The sequence below is a fragment of the Myotis myotis genome, unplaced genomic scaffold (assembly GCF_014108235.1).
Source record: "Myotis myotis isolate mMyoMyo1 unplaced genomic scaffold, mMyoMyo1.p scaffold_m19_p_11, whole genome shotgun sequence".
NCBI classification, from domain to species: Eukaryota; Metazoa; Chordata; class Mammalia; order Chiroptera; family Vespertilionidae; genus Myotis; species Myotis myotis.
In genome coordinates, this window is record NW_023416315.1 from 21,583,528 (window position 1) to 21,608,853 (window position 25,326).

Consider the following 25,326-nt stretch of genomic DNA (forward strand, 5'->3'; position numbering starts at 1 on the left):
TGCTAAGTTTGTTTAGCTTTGGAGCCAAGGCCTCCACCCGGGTTAGGGGCAGGGGGTCCGATGACGAGGGGCCCAGAGGGGCGCCCCAGAGGCAGGTGCTCAGCCTCTGCCTGCCAGTCCCACCCCTGCTGCCCCAACGGGCCGGCCGAGGCCGCTTCCGGGAGTCCCTCCTCGAGGCCGAGTCCTGGTGGTGCTTTTCGGGGCCCCTTCTTTCCCCTCGGCGCCCAGGGGGCGGGGAGCGGTGCTGGCTGAGTCCCCGGCCCCCCCACCGGGCGTCCTGGAGCCGGCAGCCCGCGGGCAGCCCCTTATCTGGTTAGGGGCACCTCCTCTCTCTGGTCCAGCGCCACGGAGGAGGCTTTGCTGAGCACGGAGGGCGCGAAGGTGAGGAAGGAGTCCGAGCGGGACGTGGAGGCACAGGTGAAGTCCGAGGCGGCGGCGGCGCGGGGCGCCAGCCCGTTGGCGGGGCCGCTGTGGCAGGCGAGGCAGGAGCAGGGCCCGGCGGCCGAGGCGCCCAGGCCGTGCGCGGGCCCGGGGTAGAGCGGCGGGTGGCGGAAGGCGCACAGCAGTTCGGGCCGCGGGTAGGGCTGCGACAGGACGCGGAACGTGTCGAGCGGGCGCAGCGGGCCGCTGAAGGGCGAGGCGGCCGAGGCGGAGGCGCCCAGGCCCACGGGCGAGTAGTAGGGCAGGGGCAGGTGCGACGGGAAGGGGTAGGGCAGGCCGCCCGCGGCCGCCGCGTGGCTCATCATGTACGTGTAGAAGGCGGGGTCGGCCGGGTGCGGCCACGTCATGGCCAGCCGCTGCCGCTTGTCCTTCATGCGCCGGTTCTGGAACCACACCTGCGGGGGAGAGGCGCAGGCTGGGCCCGGAGGCCTGCCCCCTGCAGGGGACGACGCCGATCCCCCCACCGCCACCTGGAGCTGGAAACCCCCAGGAGGGGCTCAGAGAGACCCCAGGGTCCGCCCTGCCTCCCGGGCGCCAGTGCGCTAGTGGGGGACCAGGGACTCCACGGGTCTGAGGTGGCACAAACAGCCCCCTCCAATCGCACTCCCTTGGGACCCTCCCTTGTCGCATCGCAGCACCCATCCCTGCTGGTTATTCCGCTCGGAAGGGACAGAGCTGACCTCTTGCAGCGGTGGCTGCCTGAGGACTGTCGGGAGGTACAGCGGCCACACCTGCCTGCACCCCCAGCCCAGCCGCCAGGTGGGCGGGAGCCAACAGACCCGGTGCCTGGCCCCGCACACGTGAGGGACCGGGCAGTGGCATTTGCTCCCTGCCCAGTGGGCGCGCCCCTCTCCCCGGGCCGGAACGCATACCTTGATGGTGGTTTCTGGCAGGTTCAGGGCGGCAGCCAGCTCGCATCTGCGCGGCCTGGACACGTAGTTCTCCCGGTAGAATTCCTTCTCCAGCCGCGCAATCTGCTCCCGGGTGAAGGCGGTGCGGTACCGGCGCATCTGGTCACTGGCGCTGCAGGCCAGGCTGCCCTGCGAGCCCCCGCCGGTGCTCTTGGGGGCCTCGCTGCCGCCCTGGGGACTGCCGGTCAGCGCCTCGGAGCCCGGCCCTGCAGGGAGCCCAGAGCCAAGAGCACAACACAACACAACGGACAAAAAGGCTGCTGATGTGGGGCTGAGGATTCGGGGTGCAAAGGGGTCCCCCTCCAGTAACTGCTTCTGCTGGGGTGCTGGGGACCTCAAGAACCAGAAAGGGAGGACAGGGCTCACCATGCAGAGGAGCACATAGCGGCCTAGGCCTGGACGGCCTGCGGGGATAAGCCCAGACCCCTCCCCCCACCCCCAGACACCTGCCCCGGGCACAGGGGAGATGCAGCCGTCTGAGCTCGCAGCTGGCCGTTGCCAGGAGTGGGCAAGCTGTGGTATCTGACGAGCAAACAGACTGTGATGCATCATCCACTGGGGCGCTGTGAACTCTGGTCTTGGTGCATTGTGGGATGCTGGCATGACTGTCTTCTTGCTTTGTGTGGAGGCATGTGTTGCAAGGTGGCCTGGAGTGTGCTTGGTACCCTGTTACCTTAGAATGTCTGAGTGGAGGAGCTGTTCTAAGGCCGCTGCGGTCGGGAGTCTGGGTGGAGGTGGGAATGGGGAGTGTGAGTGCTCAACAAGGAGTTGGCTGCCAAGGCCAGGGTGGTTTTCCCTCCATAGCTGGCTCTTCCCGCCGCCACAGCAGCTTTGTGGGGGAGTCTGCTGGTGGGCCTCTAGCTGTCCACCCTCTCGGGAGACTCCCCTCCTGGCGGTCCCCCCCCCCCCCCACACACACACACTCGCCCGTGGTCAGGGAGGGGGTCTCCAATTCAAATGACAGCCCCCTCCTTTGGGCCTAACCCAGCGAAGGGTGGGGCTCCTGCCCCCTGCAGCTCCTTTTCCTTTGGGTGGAGAAGTGGGACTGGGAAGCAAAGGGGGAGGGGGCGGGCCAGAGCTCTGCCTTTTCAAATGCAACCGGAGACCAAAGGCAATTAGATCATTGGGACCATTTCCGACCTGGCGCCACCGAGCCAGGGAAGTGACAAGGTAATTTGGACCTCTGACCGACGTGCAAACTGGTCGAAGGGCCTCAGCACCCAGGCGGCCCGGCTCAGCCTCGATTTTACGGTTTTTTATGGACTCCCCGCTTCCGCGCCTGGATGCGCCTTACACCCCGCCAGCCACAAACTGCCGGGACCCGCGTTTGATCTCACTCACGCCTGGGGAAGGTATCTCCCAGAGGCAGTTGAAGCAGAACCACAAAACTCTGGGGGGGTTGGGGTGCATTTTAAATCCCCCTCAATCCCAGGGCTTTCGTCTCCCCACCCACCCACCCACCCACCCAAGCATAGCTGTCACCCTCAGTCCCGCCAATGCCTGAGCGCAGGAGACCCCACGAGGGCGCAGATAGCAGGGGCGAACTGCTCAAGTGGGCCCCCAGCCACCCTGCCCGGGAGAAGGGAGTCACCCTTCCCTCCAGAACTGAGGTGGAAGGTGGGCGCGGTGGGAGGCCCGAAAGGGGGCGGTGGCTACCTTTGCTGTGCTGGTACTCGGCGTTGCCCGTGGCGCAGTCCGGGGTGCAGCTCACCTCGATTTCTTCATAGAAATCCGATTCCGTGTCCGAGCTGCTGGGTTGCCCCTGGCCCGAGATGCTGTCGGCGGCCGAGGGGGCCGGCGGTCCGGGGCCGAGCGCGGCTGCCCCGGCTGCCCGCGGCTCGGTGCCCGGCCCCGCCGCGCTTCCTGCTAGTCCGTCCACCGGCTCCTCCTCCAGGCTCCCCCGCGAGGCCGCGGGACCGGCCCGAGGGCTCAGGCAGCCACGGGGCACCATCTTCTCGGGCGGCTCCGGCAGCGTGCTGCCCACGGCTTCGGACAAATTGGAGACCCTCTTGCCAACCAGAGTGCCAAGCTGTCCCCCATCCAAAAACATAACCATGTCCTTTCGGCTCTCCATCCCAGAGACCTCCGGAGGGAGGAGGGGGGAAGCCCCAAGTGAGCTCCTAGCCCCCCTGCTCCCTGGGTCCCCAGAGGTCCGACAGATCTTGGCCGCGGGAGGGAGAAAGAGAAGCCAGGCGGCCGGCTGGGCGCGGAGCGGCCAGAGCGCGAGGTGGCCGGTGGCGGCGGTGGCGGCGGTGGCGGCGGTGGGGAGCTGGGGTCACCTTGTGATGCGCCCGCTCCTCTGCGCCGCGCCGCCTCTGGGAGGAAGCCCCATTGCCCTCTTCTTCTAAGCTGTCATCCTCCCGCTGCAATCGTCATTACAGTACCGCTGGTGACGCCACTCGGCGAGCGCAAGTGGATAAATAGAAACGTCTGCCACGGCGGAGATGAAAGGAGACCCGCAGCTAATGGCTCGGCAGTGATGCGCCAGGTGTGGGCCTCGCTCGAATGGGGAGGAGAGTGTGAAAGCAGAGAGACGCGCACACTGAGCGCGGGAGACACCAGGCAGAGGATGCAAATGCGATTCCGCAGGAAGAAAGCCGAGCTGCGTGCGCGCCGCGAGTACCGCAGGGGCTGCGGGCTCGGTAATTGAATACGCGTTTGAGGTTTTTTATTGTTGCTTCGGCTTTGGTTTTCTTAGCTTGGTGCCTTGATCTGACACAGATAAGAGAACCCATAACCCTATTTTAGGGGTCTGAAGGCCGAGTCACAAGGCTCGCTGCTCCGGGCATTATTACAACCGCCGGTCCCTGGCGAGCTAACCTCACACGGCTCCAGAGTCTCTGTACAAGCTACCGAACAACATAGTCCGCCCTCCCCGAGCTGTCTGGAGAGCTTGAACCTGGGGTGTCCTCTCCTCTCTTCCTCCTCCCATCCCTACCTAGCTATCTCCCTCCTCCTGGGAACAACCTTTGCTATTTTTCTTCCCCACGGGGCTGGAGATAAATGTCTTAAATTTTTTCTTTAAAGACCCGCCTAGGCTGCTGACTCATAGTATTTGCTTTCTTTTTTTAATTTCCCCTCCCCTTCTAGGTGGCCTGAGGTTTCTACTGCCCGGCTTGACCTCCAGGCGCGCTCCTTCGTAGAAGAAATCGCTTTCCCACTTGCTGGGGCCTCGCCTGCACCTCAGGTATGTAGGGTGGGGAGCGGTTCTGAGAGTGGCCTCTTCTCACCCGTAGTTTAAGGTATTCATTCAGAGTCAACGAATTCCCCCCAAAACAGGTTTTTCAAGGGAAGAGGCGCCGACTAATGCGGCCCCTCCAGTGGCCGTGCCAGAGGCTGCTGCCCGAAGGCACGGCTCTCACCAGAGCCTTGGGGCAGGGGCGCAGCAAGCGTGGGCGGCAGTACTGGGCAGCAGAGGTTCCACTCACAGGGTTCCCCCCTCCCCTGCCTTTGGTCCTGAAAGAGACGTCACCCAAAATGCCCAGAAAGAGCAAGTGACTGGGTGCTCTTATGAGTCCTTGAGGACAGGAGGGGACTCCCACGCAGAGCTGGGGCGGGGCGTGTTGTACTTGGTGAGTTAAATGGAATCGAATGGTGCCTTTAGGAGTAGCCCCCACAGGTTCCCCGCCAGGTCTTCCGGGGAAGGGGAGCCAGAACCTTTAGGAAACAGCGCCAGCTCGGAGCAAGCTGCCAGGCCAGGCAGGTGAGGGTGAGAGGCAGGCCTCCCCGGAACTGCGGCCCCACAGCTCTCCTTCCCGCACTCCTCAGCCCTCCTAGCGCTAAACCACTGAGGCTGCCCCTCTCCACGCCCTGATTCAAAGCCCCAATCCTGGAATTCTAAAGAAAGGTCCCTCGGTGGTGATCTTTTTGTCTTTCAATCTCCTGCTTTCTTCTCCTTCTTCTTCTTCTCCTCCTCCTCCTCCTCCTCCTCCTCCTCCTCCTTTTTCTTTTTCTCTGCTCTTCCCCTCTCTCCCTGCCTCAGTCTTCCTACCTGTGGGCTAGTGGGGGAGGTGGAAGAAGCAGGGGCTCAAGGAGAGGAACATACCCCTCTGGCTCCTACTTCCAACTTCTCCCCCTTATTCATAGATGCCGGTTAACCAGGGGAAGGGATTTGGGTGGTAGTGTCTGCATAGACCTCTCCACGCCCTGGGACTCCCAAGGCCCCCATCTGCTGAGCCCTCCAGCCCCCAGATCCTGGGGATGTTTACAAGGTGAGAGGAGTGGCTGGGAGTGGAGGGGATCAGCTCCCAGAGCCTTTTGCTGCGGTGGTTTTTTGGGGATCTGTCTGCCCTTCCCTTCCCAGCCAGCCGCGAGCGCCTGGGGACCAGAGCGCCTGGGGACCATCTGCTTGCCCTAGCCCCTTCCTGTCACAGTCAGGCCCCAGCATCTGTGTGGGAGGGCGTGTTACCCACCCTGGGTGGGGCCCTCCCTAGGCTGGGCCTGGGTCGCCCACCCTCTCCTTCCCCCAGGGCCCTCCCCCTTCTCGAAGAGCACCCCCCCCCCCCCAGCTCACCCAGGTGGGGCCTCCTCAGAAGGATCAGGCTCCTCCCGCCCGCTTTGCATTCAGGGGAGCGCTGCGCGTTTGATCCTCTGCTGGGGCCTTTCTGCTGATGAAAGCGGCGGGATTGAGAGATCAAGAGGTGTCACTGGCATCTTCCCGGTTGGCCCCACTGAGGGGGCTTCCCCGGCCGCTGGGAGGAAGGAGGCTCCAGGCCAGATACAGCCTCTCTGGGGAGGGGGCTGCCTCCTCCCAGCTGGGATGTGAAGCTTCAAGGACCAGCCCCACTTCCATCCCACCCCTCCCCACTCCAGCCTCAGTTTCCCGGGTCCTTAGGGCCTATTGCAAGCCCGCACAGGAGGGAAAATGTAACCAAAAGTCACTTCCCACAGCATCCTGTCGTCAACATCAGATGAAGAGAGATGGGGTTTGTAGCTCGAGGAAAAGAAAATTGGGGGAGGGGGGAGAGACTAGGTGAAAACACTTTCTGAGGACTTTTTTTGGCTTAGGGGTATTTTAATAGCGTGGTTATCACTGAATGGAAGGCTTTTCCCAACGCGGATCGCGAAGGAGGGTAAATGCATAGAGGGAGCGTGGCAGACAGCCGCCAGATCTGGGCAGCCCCTTGGAATTGGAGAGGGGGTGATACAGCAGCCGGAGCGGGGGCTGGCCCAGCCCCCAACGCTTCTCACCTCCCTGGGCTGGGAGGACCCCTGCCCGCGAAGCTGGCCTGCTGTCCCCTCCCCACTGGGTGACAGCGTAGGTCCTGGCGGCTCCTCTGGGATTGAAATTCTCGGACTTCAAAAGCCCGCAGCTCTGCTTCCTCCGGGGCGGGGACGGGCGGGGGAGGGGTGGGGACCCCGGGAGGCGACGCGGAGATAAGGTGCTGACGGCGAGTTAAATGGAATCGAAAGCCGGGCCTGGGCCACCACAAGCGCCGATCCCGTCTGCTGGAGTCGCTTCGCTTCCCAGGAAAACCGGCTCCGGAGAGCAGGCAGGGGTGGGGAGTGATGCCTCTGGGGCCTGCAGACCCCGCGGTGGACGGTCGGTGCCCCAGAACCTTCTCCAGCCAAATGCGGGGCCTCCCAGAGGCCATCGCCAGTCCCAGCCGAAAGGAAAGGGCGAGGAGACCTGACACAAGGACACGGGGCTCCAGGAGCCGGTCTGGCTGCTTTTGTGCCAGCAAAAGTTTGATGAGAAAAAATTTGGTTTTGCTCTTCACTTGGTAAAACGCCAGAACAAAGAGAGCTTCTCTTTAAGCAACAAGCATCGCCCAGCTGTGGATCCTTGGGCCCTGGTCATCTTTCAGCCCTGGGGAGCCCCTCAAAGTTCCCCCCAACCACTGTGTCTCCAAAGCGGGGATCGTGTGTGGGGGTGGGCGAGGGGAGGGGAGGGGAGGACTTCTGGAATTGGTTCTGGCAGCTGCTGCAGCCCATCTGGGAACCCAAAGCACAGAGGCACTTCGGGATGGGCCCCTCCAGAGGCCTGGCTCCCCCAGGCAGGAGAGCACACCTGGACCGCTCCCCATCCCCTTGCCCACCTGCAGAGGAAGTTGGGGGGTTGCGTGGGCCTTTGGTGGGGACCAGAGCGCAGTTTCTCCCTCAGGCAGGCAGGACAAGTGCCCCCTTCTCTCTGCACCTCCTGAATGGAAGGTCCAAGCTTCTGGGACAGGAAACTGGGTGCTTCCTGGACCCGCTGCCTCCTCCTCCTCAGGCCCTTGGAGTCAGCCAGGCCTGCAGCTGCTCTTCCTGCTTCATCTGTTGGCCTGGCTCCTGGAGGCCCAAGCCTGCAGCTCCCCCAGTCTGAGCTGGGGACTAAGGCCTGGGCAGCCCACATCCCTACATCCATCACCTGCCCATCCCAGAGCTGGAGGACCCAGGGCAGGACTGGAGCCCTGAGAACCTCCTCAAGTTTGAGGCTTGCTCCTGCCTCAAGTCACCAACTAGAAGGGCAGCGTTCTGGTCAAGGAGCAATTCCCCAACCCCAAACCCCCTAAGTCCCAGGCATCCCCCTTTCCATCCTAGCAGAGATGATACAGGTTTTTTCCTTCACCATTATTGTCCTGAATTTTGCTTTCATTACAAAGTGCATTGATGCCCATTTCTTGCTTAATCTACATAATATTCCCTTAAAAGACCGCAAATGGCTGCAGTACCTTTTCTTCCACCGTGATGGGGTGATCAGTGGACTTGACTCAAATGGCCAGGGCCTGGCTGAGTATCAGATCCTGGACCAGTGCTCCCTCCAAGGCCTTGTTCCTCCCTGGATGGCAGGGATGCCTCCGCACCCAACAGTGCCTTCACCCTCCATAAGGCAGCCCTCCACAAGCCTCCAGCCCTTGCTGGGATCTGGGTGGATCCAGGGGCATCCCAGAAAGAGTACATACCTGCCCTCAGAAGAGAAAGCCCGGGGCCTACATACATGGACTGTCCTCACCTGCCCCCCCCCCCCCGATTTCCCATGCGGGCAAAAAGAAACTCCATCTAGAAGCCCGGAAACCCCACATGATAAGAGCAGTCACTGTTACCAGCATTTCATCTGGCTTAGCTATTTCCCTCCGCACAACAGGCCTGAGGAAGATATTACCAAGCATCCCTCTCTTGCAGCTGAGAAATCTAAAGCCCAGAGAAGAGGCCATATACACATGACAGTGAGGACTCACCCCCGTCCCTCTGCTTCCGCTGGAACTATTGGAAAACACCAGGCATTGCACTGTGAGCCTTTCCTTCCAAAAACGCCACTTGCGGTGTTTGCCAAAGCCTTTCCGCCCCCTCCTCCTTCTCCTCCCCCTCCTCCCCCTCCTCCTTCTCCTCCCCCTCCTCCCCCTCCTCCTTCTCCTCCTCTTCCTCCTCCTCCTCCTCTTCCTCCTCCTCCTCCTCCCCCTCCTCCTCCTCATTCCCAGATGAATTCACAGATGGGAGGTGTGGGGCAGTGCAAGTAACTAACCTCTGGTCACTTGCTTTGGGCATAAAGGAAAGGAAAGAACAAAAATGGGCCCCAAACCACTTGGAAACTTCCCGGAGAAGAACTCCAGGCCTTGCCCTCTTGAAACAGAGCTCAGAGGCTGGTGGGGATTGTGCAGGGGCCTGCAGGGAGGCAGGGGCCACCCTTAGGGATGTGGGAGAGGAGGGATCAAGCAGGTGGGAAAATATAAAAAATGTCACTGCAGCAGCTGATTCTGGAGACCCTAAGAGACAAAGTCTAGACGTGCTCTTTGACCATCACAATCCAGAGACCCAGAGCCCCTATCTGGAAAGGGGCAAAACTCACCAGGGTTCCCCAGCCAGCCAGCTTTACCTTGTGAGAGTCGTGGCCCCTTCACGCCTCTGGCAAAGCTCAATGTATAGACGCATTGAGGTTCGCCTTCAGTTTCCCAGATTCCCCTACCCTCTACGGCCCCTCTAGAGCCACCCAACCCCAGGCACAGTTGCCTGATCCCTTTGATGGGGGTGTGGCTTTACCAGGTGTTTTCCCTCACAAGGATTGACTGGCCCAAGTGATCAAACCTGAGGGCCTGGCCAGGCCTCCCACACTGACTCCTGGACTAAGCACATCCTCCTGACTCCACTGCGCACACCTCCATTCAAAACCTAGGCCCCAGGAGGGGAGCTGCACCTGGGGCAGAGAATGGAGGGTCTGGAGCTTCTCCTGTGAAGCAGGACTGGCCGTCCCTTGGGGTAAGGGGGATCCAGAGTGCTGGGAGCTAGGAGTCATGAGGTCCCGGGCACCATGCGCTCCTTTTCTCCATGGGGAAGAGCTAAAGGCCAGTACCTTTTCCGTTTGTTTTGAATAGACTTAATTTCCCCACAAGTCCTTTCCAAGTGCTGGACTGCCAAAGGCCGAAGGCGCCTGACAGCCCTGCCCCTTGCCCCCCCCCCCCCCCCAGCCTGGCCCTGGAAGAGGGAGCCCGCCCACTGGTGCCCCGGCAGGGCGGTCCCACCCGGTGATCCCTATCTGGGCGCACTCTCTACGGGGAGGGATCTCTCGTCCACGACTCAACTAGCCCTGCATGCTCCCTCCTGGGTGCGGGTCTGTCTGAGTCTGTGTCTGTGTCTGTGTGTTCACTGACCATACGTCTGTCTCTCCTGGTTCCCGGGCCAAGGAGGAGGCCGCAGCCCCTTCCTCTCTCCCCACTCGGCCTCGCGGGGTCAGGAGACGCGGTGGCGCCGGAGTGGGGGGTAGAAGAACGCCCGCGGGCGAGGAAGTCTGACCAGTCGGGCGGGCTAAGCCGCTCCCTCGGGCGAAACGGAAAAAACTCTTGTGTGAGTTTTGGGGATTGGATTTTACAGAGCCCCCTCCTACGGGGGGACCCAGACCAGCCCGCTCCTTCTTACTGAAGGTCAGAGCCCGTGGTGCCGGGGGAAACGGACTCAGAGAGGCTGGGAACTGGCTGGGCTGTGATTCTAACCCAAATCGCGGCCTCCGATTCTCTCTCCGACGTTAGGCTGTGACCCCGGGGCCGAGGCTGACGGTCCCTAACGCGGCAGACAACGTCGCGGTGCCCTGGGCGTCACCGAAAGACGCGGACAGGGGCCACCTCCTCCGGTGCGTTTGGCGACTGCGGCCGCAGGCGAGCGGAGGGCCGGAGCCAGCTTGGCTGTCACCGTAAGTCTCCGAGGAGCGGGGCGCGAGGGGCAGGGTGGCTGCTAACGGGAAGGGCCGGAGGGCGCCGCGACGCGGAGGGACTGTGCGCCCCGTCCCGGTCCCCGTCCCCGGGGCTGGGCTCGCAGCGGGTGAGGGCGCGCGCCTGCGGCGGAGCGTTTCGGAGCGTGGGTACCGGCTTTGGGAGGCTCCTCGCGACGGAGGCACAGCAGGAGGGATGTCGGTCCAGGACGAGGGTGTCCCCAGCCCAGGACTGGAGTGCGCGCACAGACCCGGCCGGGACCTGGCCTCCGAGCCAAATGCAGCCCTGAGCGTCCCTTTCCGACCTGGGAGCCTGCCGACCGCCCCGTCCTGGGTCCGTGGCCCTCTCTGCGCCCTCCTCCCCTCCCGCCCCTCGCCGCCGCGGTGACAAAGCGCAGCTCCCGAACTGCTGTCTTGGTGCGCCCCCCACTGCCGACCGCCAGAGGCGGAAATCGTGGCGCGTCCCAGCATCCGCGCTGGCTCCCCTCCCGCCCTGGTGCCGAGGCGGCGGCACATCCCCGTCCCCCCGGGGCAGCCCCTCTTCCATCTGCAGGAAGCCTCACCTCGTCCCGAGCGCCCACCACCCGCTGGAGCCCAGGAGGGATGGGCGGCAGGTCGGAGCCCCTTAGCCTGGGCTTCTGGGACCCGTAATTAACCCTGCACGTGTGAGGGGCTGGCGGGAGCGAGCAGCTCCTTTCGAAGGGAAGAACCGCACCCCCGAGCCTGTCCAGGCTGGCTGTCATAGGAGGGTCACAGGGCTGGGGTGCCTTATAGATGCCCCTGGTCAGTCTGACCAATCACGAACCCAATGCACCGCCTGCGCCCCGTTTGTTGTGGAGGCTCAGGCATTGCCCCCACAGACCTCCCGCGGTTCTTTCCTGAGCCTCGTTTAGTTCCGAGGCCAATTTATAAACAGTGTGACCTCGTGGCAACTCTTCTCAGGCTCAAGGACCCGTTAGTCCGCTTTGACAATGTTTCTTCAAGTGCGGCCCGCGCATCACCTGGGTACTTGTTAGAGTGGTAAAGCCTCAGACTGCCTGAACTAGACGCCTTGGCCAGGGGCCCGCAATGGGTTTTAACAAGCCCTCCAGGTGATTCTGGGGCGCTCGCTGGTTTCAGCACTCTCTGGTTTGGGATTCATTTCATCACCCTGGTTTCTAAGTTGCTGTGATCCTCACTATGCCTGGAATGGCTTTTTAAAAAATAATGGAATAATAAAAGACCACCCAACTGTTAACTATTATTGATAATAGTGGTAGTAATGCCTGGTGACGTTTTGTTTTGTTTTGTTTTTTTGACCTCTGCTACAGAATTTTATGTCTCTGTTACTCACCCCCATTCTTTCCGCTTTATGGCCTCCATGCATCTGTGCACTCAGGTAAGGTAGTGCCTAGTGGTGTCATTATCTCATTTAGCTCCTCACTCATCTCCTTCGTCCACTAAGGACATGCCTCAGTCGGTGGCAGATCAGAAACTGCTCTGGAGCTAAAACAGCAGGAGCAGGTGGAAAACTTGCCCTGCCCAGAGATTTCTCTCACAAAAGGGAGTCAGGGGCCTTGAGATGGGACTGGCTTGCTAGCTGCAGAGTGAAAAAGAGCAGATCTCCGTGTCTGGGCACCCCTATCCGGCCAGAGAACAAATAGAATGGAAAAAGGGCCTGGGAACAAGGAAAAGTGGGGTGTAGAAATAGGTTTTCTATGGGCTCCCCAAAGACTATGTGCAGGGACCCCAGGGATTCTGCCAGCACCTCCTGCTTGCAAACTCTTAGGCTTGAGATATATAAGTATTTTTCTTCTCTGCTATCTCAAGATAGCGATTCAGACATCTGCTGTAGCTGGTTAAAAGCAAGCAGGTTTAGTAGATGCTTTTTCATTCATCAGATTTTTTAGTATCAGACATACTCTGAGATGCTATTTAATAAGTTAACTTTCTTTTTTAATATATTTTTATTGATTTCAGAGAGGAAGGGAGAGGGAGAGATAGAAACATCAATGATGAGAGAGAATCACTGATTGACTGCCTCCTGCATGTCCCCTACTGGGGATTGAGCCTGCAACCCAGGCATGTGCCCTTGACCAGAATCGAACCTGGGACCCTTCAGTCCGCAGGCCAATGCTCTATCCACTGAGCCAAACCAGCTAGGGCAACATTATGGCTAATGTTATAAAGTAGGCAACATGAGGCCGAGGTGCCACCAAGAATACCCACATATAGGAACTGTTCTAAATGGTTTGCTGGCATTGTATCACCAATCCTCACAATTCTATGAGGTAAGGTGGAGAAACCAAGTCAGAGAGGGGTTCAAAGCTGACTCAAGCTCATAGCCTGGTAGTGGTAGGGATGAGATTTGAATCCCAGCAGTGTGATGCCAGAGGCCAGGCTGCTACTCGTTGGACTCAACCCGTCTGCAGAAGCTAACAGGCCACGCCCTGTGATCTCACAGGGTTGATTTCATTTCCAAAGGTGACTAAACTGGTCTAAGCCCTGCGAATACTGCAACTTCACCAGGCAGTACTACTACTATTATCAATAATGGTTTATGGTTAGATGGTCTTTTATTATTCCAGTAACATTTTCACATCCACTGTCCCATTTGATACCATAATCCTGTGTAATAGGAAGAGCAGCTATGGATATAATCCCCATTTTACAGATGATAACACTGAGGCCCAGAAAGGTTAAGTGCCTCCTCTAAAATCACTCAGCTGATGAATGGCAGGCAAAGCAAGGAACACTGTTATTCCTTTTGACATCTTTATCTTTGTTTCTTATTTTTTCCTTTCATTTTCACTGGAAACTTATATTCATGCATCATCATATTAATCCTTGACATCACACTATTACTTTAGGTTGCTCCAAAGGACTTCTCTGTCCAGCATTTCCTGTGCCCCTCCCATGTCCCTAATGAGGCAGAAGAGGCCAGAGTTATTCTTTCCGGTTTCCAGTTGAGGAAGCCAAGACTCGGGGAGTTCCGAGGACCTGACCAAGGTCACAGAGCCACAACAAGGATCAAAGTCTCAGACTCTTCACAGGCAAGAGTATGACTTATGTAGTGAAATCCACAGAATGAATGAATTATCCTTTGTTGCTGCCCCATCCTTAAAGCCTAGCAATACTGATACATGCACGAAGGGAGGCAAACAGTTGTGAGATACGACCAATATTTTAAAAGTATCCTATATAATAAAAGCCTAATATGCAAATTGACCAAACAGCAGAACTACCGGTGGAACCACCAGTCACTATGATGCGCACTGACCACCAAGGGGCAGACGCTCAACCCAGGAGCTGCCCCCAGCCTGCAGGCCCCAGGCCAGCCAAGGTGGGTGCCAGCGGGGGTAGAGGTGGCCGAAGGTCCTGCTGGTCACCCCGAAGAGGGAAGCAATTGGCAGCAGTGGGGGGCAGGGCCGGCGAGCGGGAGGCCCTAGGCTGGCCAAGGCGGGTGCCACTGGGGGCCCCCCTGATTGCCCCACAAATTGGCCCTGATCACTGGCCAGGCCTAGGGACCCATGCACGAATTTTGTGCATCAAGCCTCAATATAATGTGCTGTTAATGCAAGTTTTTATTATAATGGACTTAAAGTTGTTTCATAACTTTCATTATTGGCAATATGTCAACTTTGGAATGTTTTCCTAATTATTCTGGAGTCAGCCTTACTGTTCTTGGAAAGAATTAGAAGAGGAAAGAAAGGTCACTGTTTTAAAAATAGGCATGGAAAGGGCCACAGGAACGCAGATCCAGGATGTAAGTCTGCCCTGGTCCTACCTAGGCCTTCAGGAGTGGGTCTGCACTTTAATTTATGAGCGGCAGCAGTCAGGCCATGATTTTAGTCCTAAATATGGCCCATCAACAACTGAAGAGCCTGATTATCTCCAACAATTGGCCAATTTTCCTTTTATCAGAACCTTCCTTCCATCACGATCTTCATCTTTTCCTAATACAGGCAATGGAAAGAGAAAAACCCCACTTGCTCAGGCTCTAAGCCTCACTACAATCCTTAGAGGAAAGCATGGGTCTCCCATTTTACAGGCAGGAAACTGAGACATAAAGAGGTTGACCAACTGGCCAGAGGTCACTCAGCTAGTAAATGGGGAGCCAGAGGAAATCCCAGGCTTGTGAACAGCAAATTTTACTTCCAATAACTATGAATCCATTTTCTCTATGGATATAGACTCTGAGATTTTTTTTCCTTTGTTTTTTTTTATTTATTTTATTTTTTTAGTTTTATTTTTCAATTACAGATGACATTCAATATTATTTTGTATTAGTTTCAGGTGTACAGCATAATGGTTAGATAATCGTATCCCTTACAAAATCTCCCCCCAATATTTCAAGTACCCACCTGGCACCATAGTTGTTACAACACTTGACTATATTCCCTCTGCTGTACTTTAATATCCCATGACTATTTTGAAACTACCAATTTGTGCTTCTTAATCCCTTCACCTTTTTCACCCATCCCCCCAATCCTCTTCCCCTCGGGCAACCATCAGTCTGTTCTCTGAACCTATTTGGACTGAGATTTTCTGATTCAGCAGGAGCAGAGCAGTAAGGAGCTGATCTAAAGTGCAGCGAGGTCTGGATGGAGAGAGACAAATCCCAGGGACCTTTGGGAAGATGGAAGATAATCTGTAACCACCGTGAGAACAGAATCTGTGGGGGAGGAGTGCTCCTAAACTTGTCCAACCAACATGTTCAAAAACAACTGGTGACAAGGTAAGAGCATGCACTGGAACATCAGACAGACTTGAGCTTGAACCCCAGCTCTGGCACTTACTGGCCTGTGACCTTGAGCAGACCAAAGCTGCAGGGTGTCAGATCTAAGAGGCAGCTGTCAGGGGGGATAATACAGGATGCCAAATGAAAGGGCCTCGCACAGTGTCTGGCCTACAGTGGGTGCTCAATACACGCCAATTCCCTCTGGTCCCACCAGGACAGTGTCCCTGCTTCACCCTACTGTGTCTGTGATTCTCCTTTCTCAACAGTAGACTCTTTTTTTAAAAAATATTTTTTTTATTGATTTCAGAGTGGTCAGGGAGAGGGAGAGAGAGATAGAAACATCAATGATAAGAGAGAAACACTGATTGGCTACCTCCTGCATGCCCCCTACTGGGAATCAAGCCAGTAACCTGGGCATATGCATCCATGACCTCCTGGTTCAGAGGTGGATGTTCAACCACTCATCCACACCAGCCGGGCATAACATTATACTTATTTATTTATTTATTTATTGTCTAAAGTTTTACATATGTCTCATTACCCAGTTGACCCCGAAACCCCCAGCCATTTTCACCCTGGGCAAGCCCCCACTGCCCCTGTGTCTGTGTCCATTGGTTATGCTAATATGCATGCATACAAGTCCTTTGGCTGCTCTCTATCTCCCCTCCCTTCCTCTACCATTTGTCTCTGGATCTATTCTTGTTCATCAAATTATGTTGATCATTATATCCCACATATGAGTGAGATCATGTGATATTTATCTTTCTCCAACTGGCTTATTTCACTTAGCATAATGCTCTCCAGTTCCATCCATGCTGCTGCAAACCATAAAAGTTCCTTCTTCTTAATAGTGGTTTAGTATTCCATTGTATAGATGTACCACAGTTTTTTAATCCCCTCATCTGCTGATGGGCACTTAGGCTGTTTCCAAATCTTAGCTATTGTAGATTGTGCTGCTATGAACATAGAGGTGCATATATCCTTTCTGATTGGTGTTTCTGGTTTCTTGGGGTCATTACACACTTGAGTGAGATGCAGTAGTGGCTCTGAAGTAAAGAAGAATGACACTAGGGAACCAATAATATATTTGCACCCCTCTCCCTATGTGGTGGTAACATTTCCCACAAGTAAATAAGTGTGCAGAAAAGCTAGGGTGCATTCATGCATTTGTTGTTCAACAAATGTGGACATGGTAAATGCATAACTGAAATCAAGGATTTTCTGGCTGGCATCTTTGCAGTACCATCACAGATAGCATCTGTGATCCTGTGTCTTTTCCGTAACTTTACTCATTGGGATCTGGGATAGTGCGAAGATAATCAGACATACCTAGTATGATCATGGAACGGTCCCTTTGTGGTAAAGGCATAGGCAGGTGATCTGTAAAATAATTATAAGGGCCTGGCCAATGTGGCTCAGTGGTTGAGTGACAACCTATGAACCAGAAGGTCCCAGGTTCGATTCCTGGTCAGGGCACATACCCAGGTGGGCTTGATCCCCAGTGTGGGGCCTGCAGGAGGCAACCGATCAATGATTATCTCTCTCATCATCAATGTTTCTGTCTCTCTCTTCCCTTCTTCTCTGAAATGAATAAAAATTTATTTTAAAAAAGAATAAAAAATAAATAAAATAAAATAATAATAAGGTACTATCACTGCCCTCTTGTAGGGGCAATTTAGCATAATGTTAAGTGCACAGACTCAAGTTAGACTGCTTGGGTTCTAATATCAGCTCTGCCCCTCATTATACTGGCCATGTGATGTTGGGCTTCAGCAGAAATGTCACATGACAATTTTCAGGCACTTTCTTTTAAAGAGAGCAATGTCTAGGAGGGGTAGGCAAATTTACAGTTGTTTGTATGGTAAATAATATAATAATTAATAAATAATACTACAAGAATAAATTGTGTTTTGAGTACTCACAACTGTAAACCCATGTTTGCCTGCCCCTATATAAACCCTTTGCACAGGGTTTCTTTATTTTTTCCCTTGTCCTATGCCTGGAGCTTGTCTACTGACCTCCTGGGCCTACATATAGCAGAGCAACAAGGTGGGAAAGCCTTGGTCTCTAACGTCATGTCATAGAGCAGCACACCTGAAGGACCAAAGCCTACAAGAGAATGCGAAACTATGGAGTCATGTTTTCCAAATTCAAAGCAGAGCCAGAAAGATGAGCGAGAGAGGGAGGGAGGGAGGGAGGGGGGAGGGAGGACACTCTAAAGAAAATGTGAATTTCCCAAGTTTTTCTGGGTGGTGATAAAAGGGTGTGTGTGAGTGTGATATTTTCCACTGACAAATTACACAACATCTTCGTAGAACTTCAGGGTACACTAAACCTTTTTTTCCAGGCAGGCAGCCGAACCAGAGAAAATGTTGCTAGAGCACAACCAGTGGCCTAATTATTTTTACATGCACAATATGCCACTTTAAAAAAATAAAAACCATTTTACCTGGCAGTGATGTCACCTAAGTGCAGCATTACAGAGGGATTGTGAAGGGGGCAACTGAGAAGTATTTCTGGAGGTAGAAAATGAACCAGCCTTTCTCAGAAAACCAATTGAGAAAAACAGCCAGCTCTTCTATTTCTATTTCTATTTCTATTTCTGTTCTCAATTTGTCATGAGACCGTAAGTGAGCTATTAAATATCTTGGACCTTAGTAAAATGGGGTGGTAATTTCATATGGAGTGGGTACTGTTAAGCCGCCTTGATTGCAAATCCAAATTGAGCCTCTCTCACACACACAAAATGTATCTTTTGTAAGCAGTTCACTTAGGGCTGGGAGGTGAGGATATGTCTGAAGAGCTAATGCTGTTACGGATAGCTATTCCATATGCGAACTAAACAGAAATGCCTCAAACTTTTATTTCCTTGATGGAGACACATCATGGTCTCTGGCTCTTTTACATGCTTTAGCCTGGGGTGGGAAGTGCCTCTAAGCAAAATAAGAAACCATTTCAGCAGCATTTCTCCTTTCCCACACCAGTTATTATCTCTAACAACTCATTTTCCATCCACCGTGGTTCCCTGTGCTGGTTTTATGATAGGGAGTCTCCACCCCTGTAGGCCCTCTGCTAGTCTAGCCAATTCTTCCTGGCTCCCCAGTGAAAAATGGGGACAGAATTCAGAATTATGACAGGGCTGGCACTGTGACGTGGCTGTTACTTTTCTGGTCTCCATCCACCCTATAGTTGGCAAGTATGAAGGTTTGGGAAAATTCCCTTGATGGCTAGATGCATGGATTTTTCAATGCGATCAGATTAGCACATTCAAGTATAATTGCTATAGTACTGGCCAGGTCTATTTTCAGACTGTGCATGAGGATGGGGAACAGCTGCCCACAGTTCTGTGAAGTTCCTGAAAGTAAGACACATGCCACTCCCTTAAGGCTTCTCTCCATTCTGTAGGTGTAGATGGGGGCAAGGGAAGCTTCGTTGTTCTGACCAATAACTAACTCAAAAGTCCAAGAGCCCAGGTCATGGTCGTGTGCAACATCTTTGGCCACTGGCTGTGTTTTATCGAAGTTCCATGGGCAGCCAGGAAAGTGGGCCAATGGTCAGGAAAGCTGGCTCTAGTTCTGCCCCTGCAATGACTAGGGTGACTCTGGACAAGCCTCTTCACTCTCCTGGGCTTTCATCAGTGATTAGAGTACCAGTCCCAACTCTGCCGCACCCTGGGTGACCTGGACCAATTCACAGCATCAAGTATCAGGGGAAGTAAGAGGATTTGTTGCCAGGGTGCCCCGCCATGGCATTTCGTGACCCCGCAGGGGACGAACACCCGTGCCAATGGGAGCACCCTGGTAGTAGCAACGAGAAAGATGTCAGAAACTGAGCAGACTGGAGGCCGATTCTCAGCTCCAGCTGGTCATGGCGCAAGATATTTCATTTTCAGTGTTTTCACTTGTTGGCACCTAATCTGAATTGTTAAGAAATTCTGTATTGGCCAATGACTGTAGGTCAGAAGTGGCCTTCCAGGGCTATGGGAGACATCTACAGTCTACTGACTCAAGGAAGCTCCGAACTAGCTGGGGACCTGGGGCTGGAGGGGAGTGCAGCGTCCCCCACGTGAAGGACGGACACAACTGTCCTGGCCAAGGCTGGGCTGGCTGGTCCGACCCCAGCCTCAGTTTCCCCAGCGCACCCGAAGGGTATAGGTCAGCTGGAGCCTATTTTCCTCTACCCACAGGTGGGCCTGCCTGTGGCGGGAGGAAAAAAGAGTAAGCAGCAGGCAGGAACCGGACCCTGTGGGTCCCCGCCTCCTGAGTCCTGCCACATTTGAGACACATCTTGGGGGTCTGGCCACACTGGAGATGCGCGGGGCTGCAGGTTGCAAACAGCGCCGCCAGCAGGCGCAGGTGCAGGCTGCCGGGGTGCCTGTGACATCGCAAGAAACCCCAGAGCGCGCCACTTCCTGCCCCCGGGTGGACAGCGGGGCCTGCGAAAGCTAACGCGAATCCGTTCCTCGGGAGGAACTTGGACTCGAGCAACAGTGGAAGCCTATTCCTGTTTGGGTTTAAAAATGGATTCTCCATCTGCTGAGAAAGCCCTGGGCTCCAGGCGGCGGTGTCGGACCCCTGTGAGTTGTGGGGAGCCCTGCAGACATCCTGATTTGGGCGGAGGGGGGGGGGGGACGGCTGGGGGGGGGGAGGCCTCACTCCGACCTGCCCCACCCCTCGGACGCACCGCAGGGGTCCCTGGCGTCATCCTTTCCCGGCCCCCTCGTCTATCCTAGCCTGCCCTCCACAAAGATGAAGCTCTGTCAAGTTCAAATGAAGAAGCCTATTTTCCATATAATTCAGTTTGTGCAAAAGAACTTCTGAAGATAGACGGCAGCGTCTAAGGACACTGCCGTGCTCCCACTATTGGTGAGACACGTAAAACAAAACAAGATTAAACCTCTTTGGAGGCAATTTTGACATTTATGAATTTACTCTTATTTTGTCGCCTCTTCAATTTTTTCCTATACAGTGTGTTAAAAATGTTTACTACAGCATCGTAGTGGTAATGCGAAAGTGGGAATAAGCCAACTGTCCATCAACATATAAATTAAATAGTTAAGTAAATAACAAGTATGCATAATGAGAAATACTCTATATTAAAGGAGATCTCTTTGTTCACAAGCAAACAGGGTTAAACTTACCTTAAATTTAAGAAAAAAAAAGTAAGTTATAATAGATGGTACGATTCTACATTGGTTAAAGAACTTAAATGTCTGCAACTCAGATATGATTAGGGACTTTTTATTTGATGGGTGATTCTATAGCAAATATATGTGTATTTATGTACACATCCATCTGGGGATATGCACCCAAACGTCACATTGTCTATCTTCGGGGTGATGGTGAGAGGGGAGTATGGGGAACATTAACTTGCCACACTATATATTTTTGCAAAGTTTGCTTCCTTTTTAAATAAGCATGCATTAGTTTTGTATCTCCCCCACACAAAAATAAGCAATAAAGATTTTAAAAAACCATACCCCTCCCCCATCCTAAGACCACCAGATAGTTATCACTTGTTCCCTTCTCTCTGATCTTTTTATTATTATGTTAATTTGCCCTTCAATCTCTTCTCCCTGAACTGTATCCAAGAAACTTGCATTCTTTTCAACTTACAAATTGCCTGTTTTATAAGTGCAAACGGCTTTTAAATCCTTTCAACCAAAGGAATGAAAGAAGTGAGAATATTACTTCCCCTTAATCTATTCATACAATTCAGATGAAAAGATTACGTACAGTGTTTTTTGGCCCTTGAAAGCTTTGCAGTTTTGAATCCATTACTTCTCGAGATCTGTGTAGATGTGGCCTGTTTTGTCCTCTAGCTGCACAAATTCTCTCTCAATGCAGCAAAGCACGAGAGCAGATCTTTAAAACATGGTTTTGTTTCTATTTAACCCAGAAAGGCTTTATACTTTATGGAGGAAGAGCCTTAGAAAGTTGAACAGGATTTTCAGGGGCAGGAATTGGAGTGGGGCGGGCACTCTGGCTGAAGAAGGGCGCTGTGAGCGAGGCTGGGCGGGGACTGTGCGTTAGGCTGTAATCCTGGAATTGTTTAAATCAGTCTGAATGTTATCCCGGAAACATGAGCTCAGTTCATACTCTGAGAAATGAGCATAGCCACACTTCAAACGAGCAGAAATGAAGGAATTGCCTGGCATTTTTAAATAACCATATAGCCAAATGGCACCCAGCAGCAATAAACAGGACCCACCCCCACCAGGCGGCTGGTATGGTTCTTATTTATACATGAAACAACATCCTATTTCCTTAGGCAAAATCTCAGGCTCTTCCAGACCCGTGGCATCCCTCTCCTCTTTCATATGCATTAATAGCATCACAGTCAAATGCAGGGGCCTGGGAACAGACTACCTGGGTTCCAGCCTAACTCTGCCATATATTACTAGCTTATGACTTTGGTCCAATTGTTTTACTTATCTGTGCTTCAAGTTCATCACCTCAAAAAGAAGATAATGTGAATTTTACAATATGTTGTGCAGTTTAAATGAGGTGATTTACATAAAGCTTTTATGTAAGGTTTTTAGAATATAGCTTTAGAATATAATGCTTTTTAGAATTTAATAAAAGCCACAATTATTATGCAGTCTTTTAACCCCTCCTCGCCTCCACCACCCCCCCCCCCAGAAAAACAAAACACTTTATTCTTCTCCCATTCACCTCTCCTTAGACACTAGGATCTTCACATTCTTCAAATTGTCTTGGTTCCATCATTTATTTATTTTTATTTTGGGTTCCATCCCTTATGTAACGGAGATTCTAACAGTAACTCCTCCCCTGCTGGTTGCCTTCTCTCTCCCACCCAATAGCAGGCAAGTGACTGCACTGTAGTCTAAAGAACACATCACTGGACACCTGGAATTTGTTTTCTCTCTTCTGTGATACTTCCTGAGTTTCTGAAACAACTTTATTGACATATATTTTATATATCACAAAACTCACCTATTTCAGGTGTACAATCCAATGACTGTTAATAACTTTATTCAGAGGTGCACGCATGACAATAAATCCATTTTAGAACATTTCCATCCCCCCAGTCAGATCCCTCGTGCCCTTCTCTAGTTCATCTCTCTTTTCACCTCCAGCTTGAGGTAGCCACTAATCTGCCTTCTGCATCCCGAGGTTTACCGTTTCTGGACATTTTAGAGAGATGGAGTCATACAATAGGTGGACTCTGTGTCTGACTTCTCTCACTTAGCTTGTGTTTTTAGGTTCATCCATGATGTAGCACATGTTAGTAGTTCTATACTTCCTGTTTTATCACTGTAAATCAGAACGATTTCTGCCATGCATATAAGGACTATATTACATAACAGAATTAATGACATGTAATTAAAGCTAACCATTATCACACCTACATTAGTCGAGGTACTGAGCTAAGTGCTTTATTTGCATCATAGAACTTAAACTTCACAACATTCTTATGGGCTATCTAGGTGATATTATGATAACCATTGTTGAGTTTCAAAAAAACACAAAACTTAATTTTAGAAATGTGAACAGACTTGCTCAAGGTCACAAAGCAAGTAGGTGGCAGAGTGGGGACTCAAATCTAAGTCGGCGTGACTCCAAAGTTAAAGCCAGAGTCACCTTGCACTTCAAAATGTACATGTTCTGGACCCTTCCATCATCACAAAACAAAACCCAAGGAAGGATGTAGTAAACCCACGAAACAGATGGAGAAAATGGCCAGTGCTTTGTCAATTGTAAACCTCAACTCCTGTGTAAGGAATTGCTACTCTGCCATGTTCTCCACACCTGAGGCTGCTCCTGTCTGAGGACCTCTGGCTTCCTCGGGGAAAACTGGTGGCATGAAGGACTCAGTTCTGCCGGAGTAGGGTTTCTGGTCTTTGCAGAGGTTGACTTGAGCACTGGCCAGGCAGCCTAGGAAGAGAGGCTGGACTTTACCCATCACCCTGTCTAACAGGGAATGAACAGGTAGGCAAATACCCTTTGGAACCCATGCCCCCTGCAATTGTTAGGTTGGACCATGGCAGCACACTGTACCAATGACAATGGACCATTCCAACCTACCACCTAGAAGTACTTGAGGAGACGGTTCAGTAGGAATATTCTGCCTGCACAGGTAGAGACGCTCCCCTCTAACGATTTCTAAAGAAATCTCCAATTGTTATTTAAGGTAGCAGAACCTCTTTGAGGTTTTATGATGAACCCCAGGCCCCAAATTTATGATGAGCCTCAGGCTGGAGACACTCACCTTGATATGAACATACTAGTATTTGCTTTAGCTGGGCCAGTGTGGCTCAGTGGTTGAGCATCAACCCATGGACCAAGAGGTCACTGGTTGGATTCCTGGTCAGGGCACATGCCCAGGTTTTGAGCTCAGTCCCCAGTAGGGGGTGTGTAGGAGGCAGCTGACTGATGTTTCTATCTCTAACCCTCTCCCTTCCTCTCTCTCTAAAATCAATTTTAAAAAAAACATTAAAAAATAAGATTTGTTTTAGTAATAAATAGTGCAACAAGTCACACTCCAAATGCATCCTATTATTTCTGAGCTACACCCAAGCCACTCTCATTAGCCACCGGAGGAAGGGTCCTCAGAGTCAAAGCCAGCCCCTCTTTCCTCCAAGGAGACCAGAGGCCACAGGCAGCGCCTCGGTCGGTGTTCCGTGAGAGGACGGAGGTGAGAACCCAGGTCTCTACTCCCTTGAAGATCGAGGAGAAGCAAGTACTCAGATAAATCCGTGGGCTCAGCAGCAAGCAGCTACCTTAGACAAGGGGCCTCTTATTCATAGCACTCTATTGTCTGTGTGCAATGACCTTTCACAGCATTGTTCATTTGTTGAATGAAAATAACTATTTGAAAATAACTACCTTAGCGGGTAGTGAGGTGCTGCCTATCTTTGGATTCTTGGTCTGTGGCCCAGATGTGTTCACTTTGTGATATTTTGTTGATCTTATGATTTATGTACTTTTTTAAAAAAAATTTTATTGATCTTTTACAGAGAGGAAGGGAGAGGGATAGAGAGTTAGAAACATTGATGAGAGAGAAACATCAATCAGCTGCCTCTTGCACACCCCCTACTGGGGTTGTGCCTGCAACCAAGGTACATGCCCTTGACCGGAATCGAACCTGGGACCCTTCAGTCTACAGACCGACGCTCTATCCACTGAGCCAAACCGGTTAGGGCTATGTACTTTTTTGTACCTCGTCTTTCAATTAAATGTATCCAAAAAGGCACAAATAGAAAAAAACAATAAGTATTTTAGGAGGAAAAGAGCCTAGCACAGCGCCTGTCGTATAGCAGGTGGACATCACATACGTCCATGGAATAAATGACTTCATTTGATCCTATCACGTAGGGAATGGTATTGTTAGTGTTGTCATCAACCTTTCTTTACAGATTAGAAGTTGCACGGCTCTGCCCGTCACGCAGCTGATTAAGTCGCAGAGCTGAGTGCAGTGCCTCTCGCCCCGCTGGAAGGGGGAGGGTCACAGTCCCCTTTCGCTCCGGCCGCTGTACCTGCCGTCCCGACCCAGCCGGACAGGGCGGGGAAGCGGGCCGGAGGAGGCTCAGCCGGCCTGCAGCCGCGGGACAGCTCCCAGGACCCGGCCCCGGTCGGGAGGAGGACTCGCCGCGCCTGGCCCAGCCCTGCCGGTCCCCGGGCTCCACCCCACGCTCCCTGGGCTTGGGTATTCCCAGGTGCTTGCCCTCCCGGCCGCCCGCGTCCGTCCCTCTGTCCGTGCGTCCGTCCCCCGGAGCCTTCCCAGCTTCCTCACCGGCCTCCACGACCTGGTGCCCGGTGACCGTCCTCGGAAAAGAAGACCCAGCTTCTCATCGCGATTGGCTGTCCTTCCCAGGACGCGATGCTGGGGCAGGGAATCCAGAACCGTGAGAGCAGCTTTTTCTTCATCGAACCACGAACGAAAGCCCTCCGCTGGGCCCCCTTTCCCCGCCCTGAGCTGCGAGAGTCCTCCTGTGCACCTGGCGGCTCCCGGGTCCTCGCAGGGCCCCTGCGCCCGGCTGTGGGGCCTCGCACAAGTCGCTGCTCCTCTGCCTCAGTTTCCTCATCTGCAAAATTGGAAGAACAACAGTCCCGAGTCATAGCAGAGCTGCGCGTGCTCAGTGAGAGAATCCCTTCGAAGTGCAGAATCTG

At 53.4% G+C, this 25,326-nt stretch overlaps 1 protein-coding gene across 1 annotated transcript; it reads right to left on the reverse strand.

The window, feature by feature from the left end:
• Positions 1-305: 305 nt before the first annotated feature.
• EVX1 (even-skipped homeobox 1) lies at positions 306-3,426 on the reverse strand. Its single transcript, XM_036327097.1, has 3 exons — positions 3,009-3,426; positions 1,314-1,558; positions 306-836 (listed from the first exon to the last, which is right to left on the reverse strand). The coding sequence occupies exons 1-3, from the start codon at positions 3,424-3,426 to the stop codon at positions 306-308; spliced, it is 1,194 nt and encodes a 397-aa protein (XP_036182990.1).
• Positions 3,427-25,326: the final 21,900 nt, after the last annotated feature.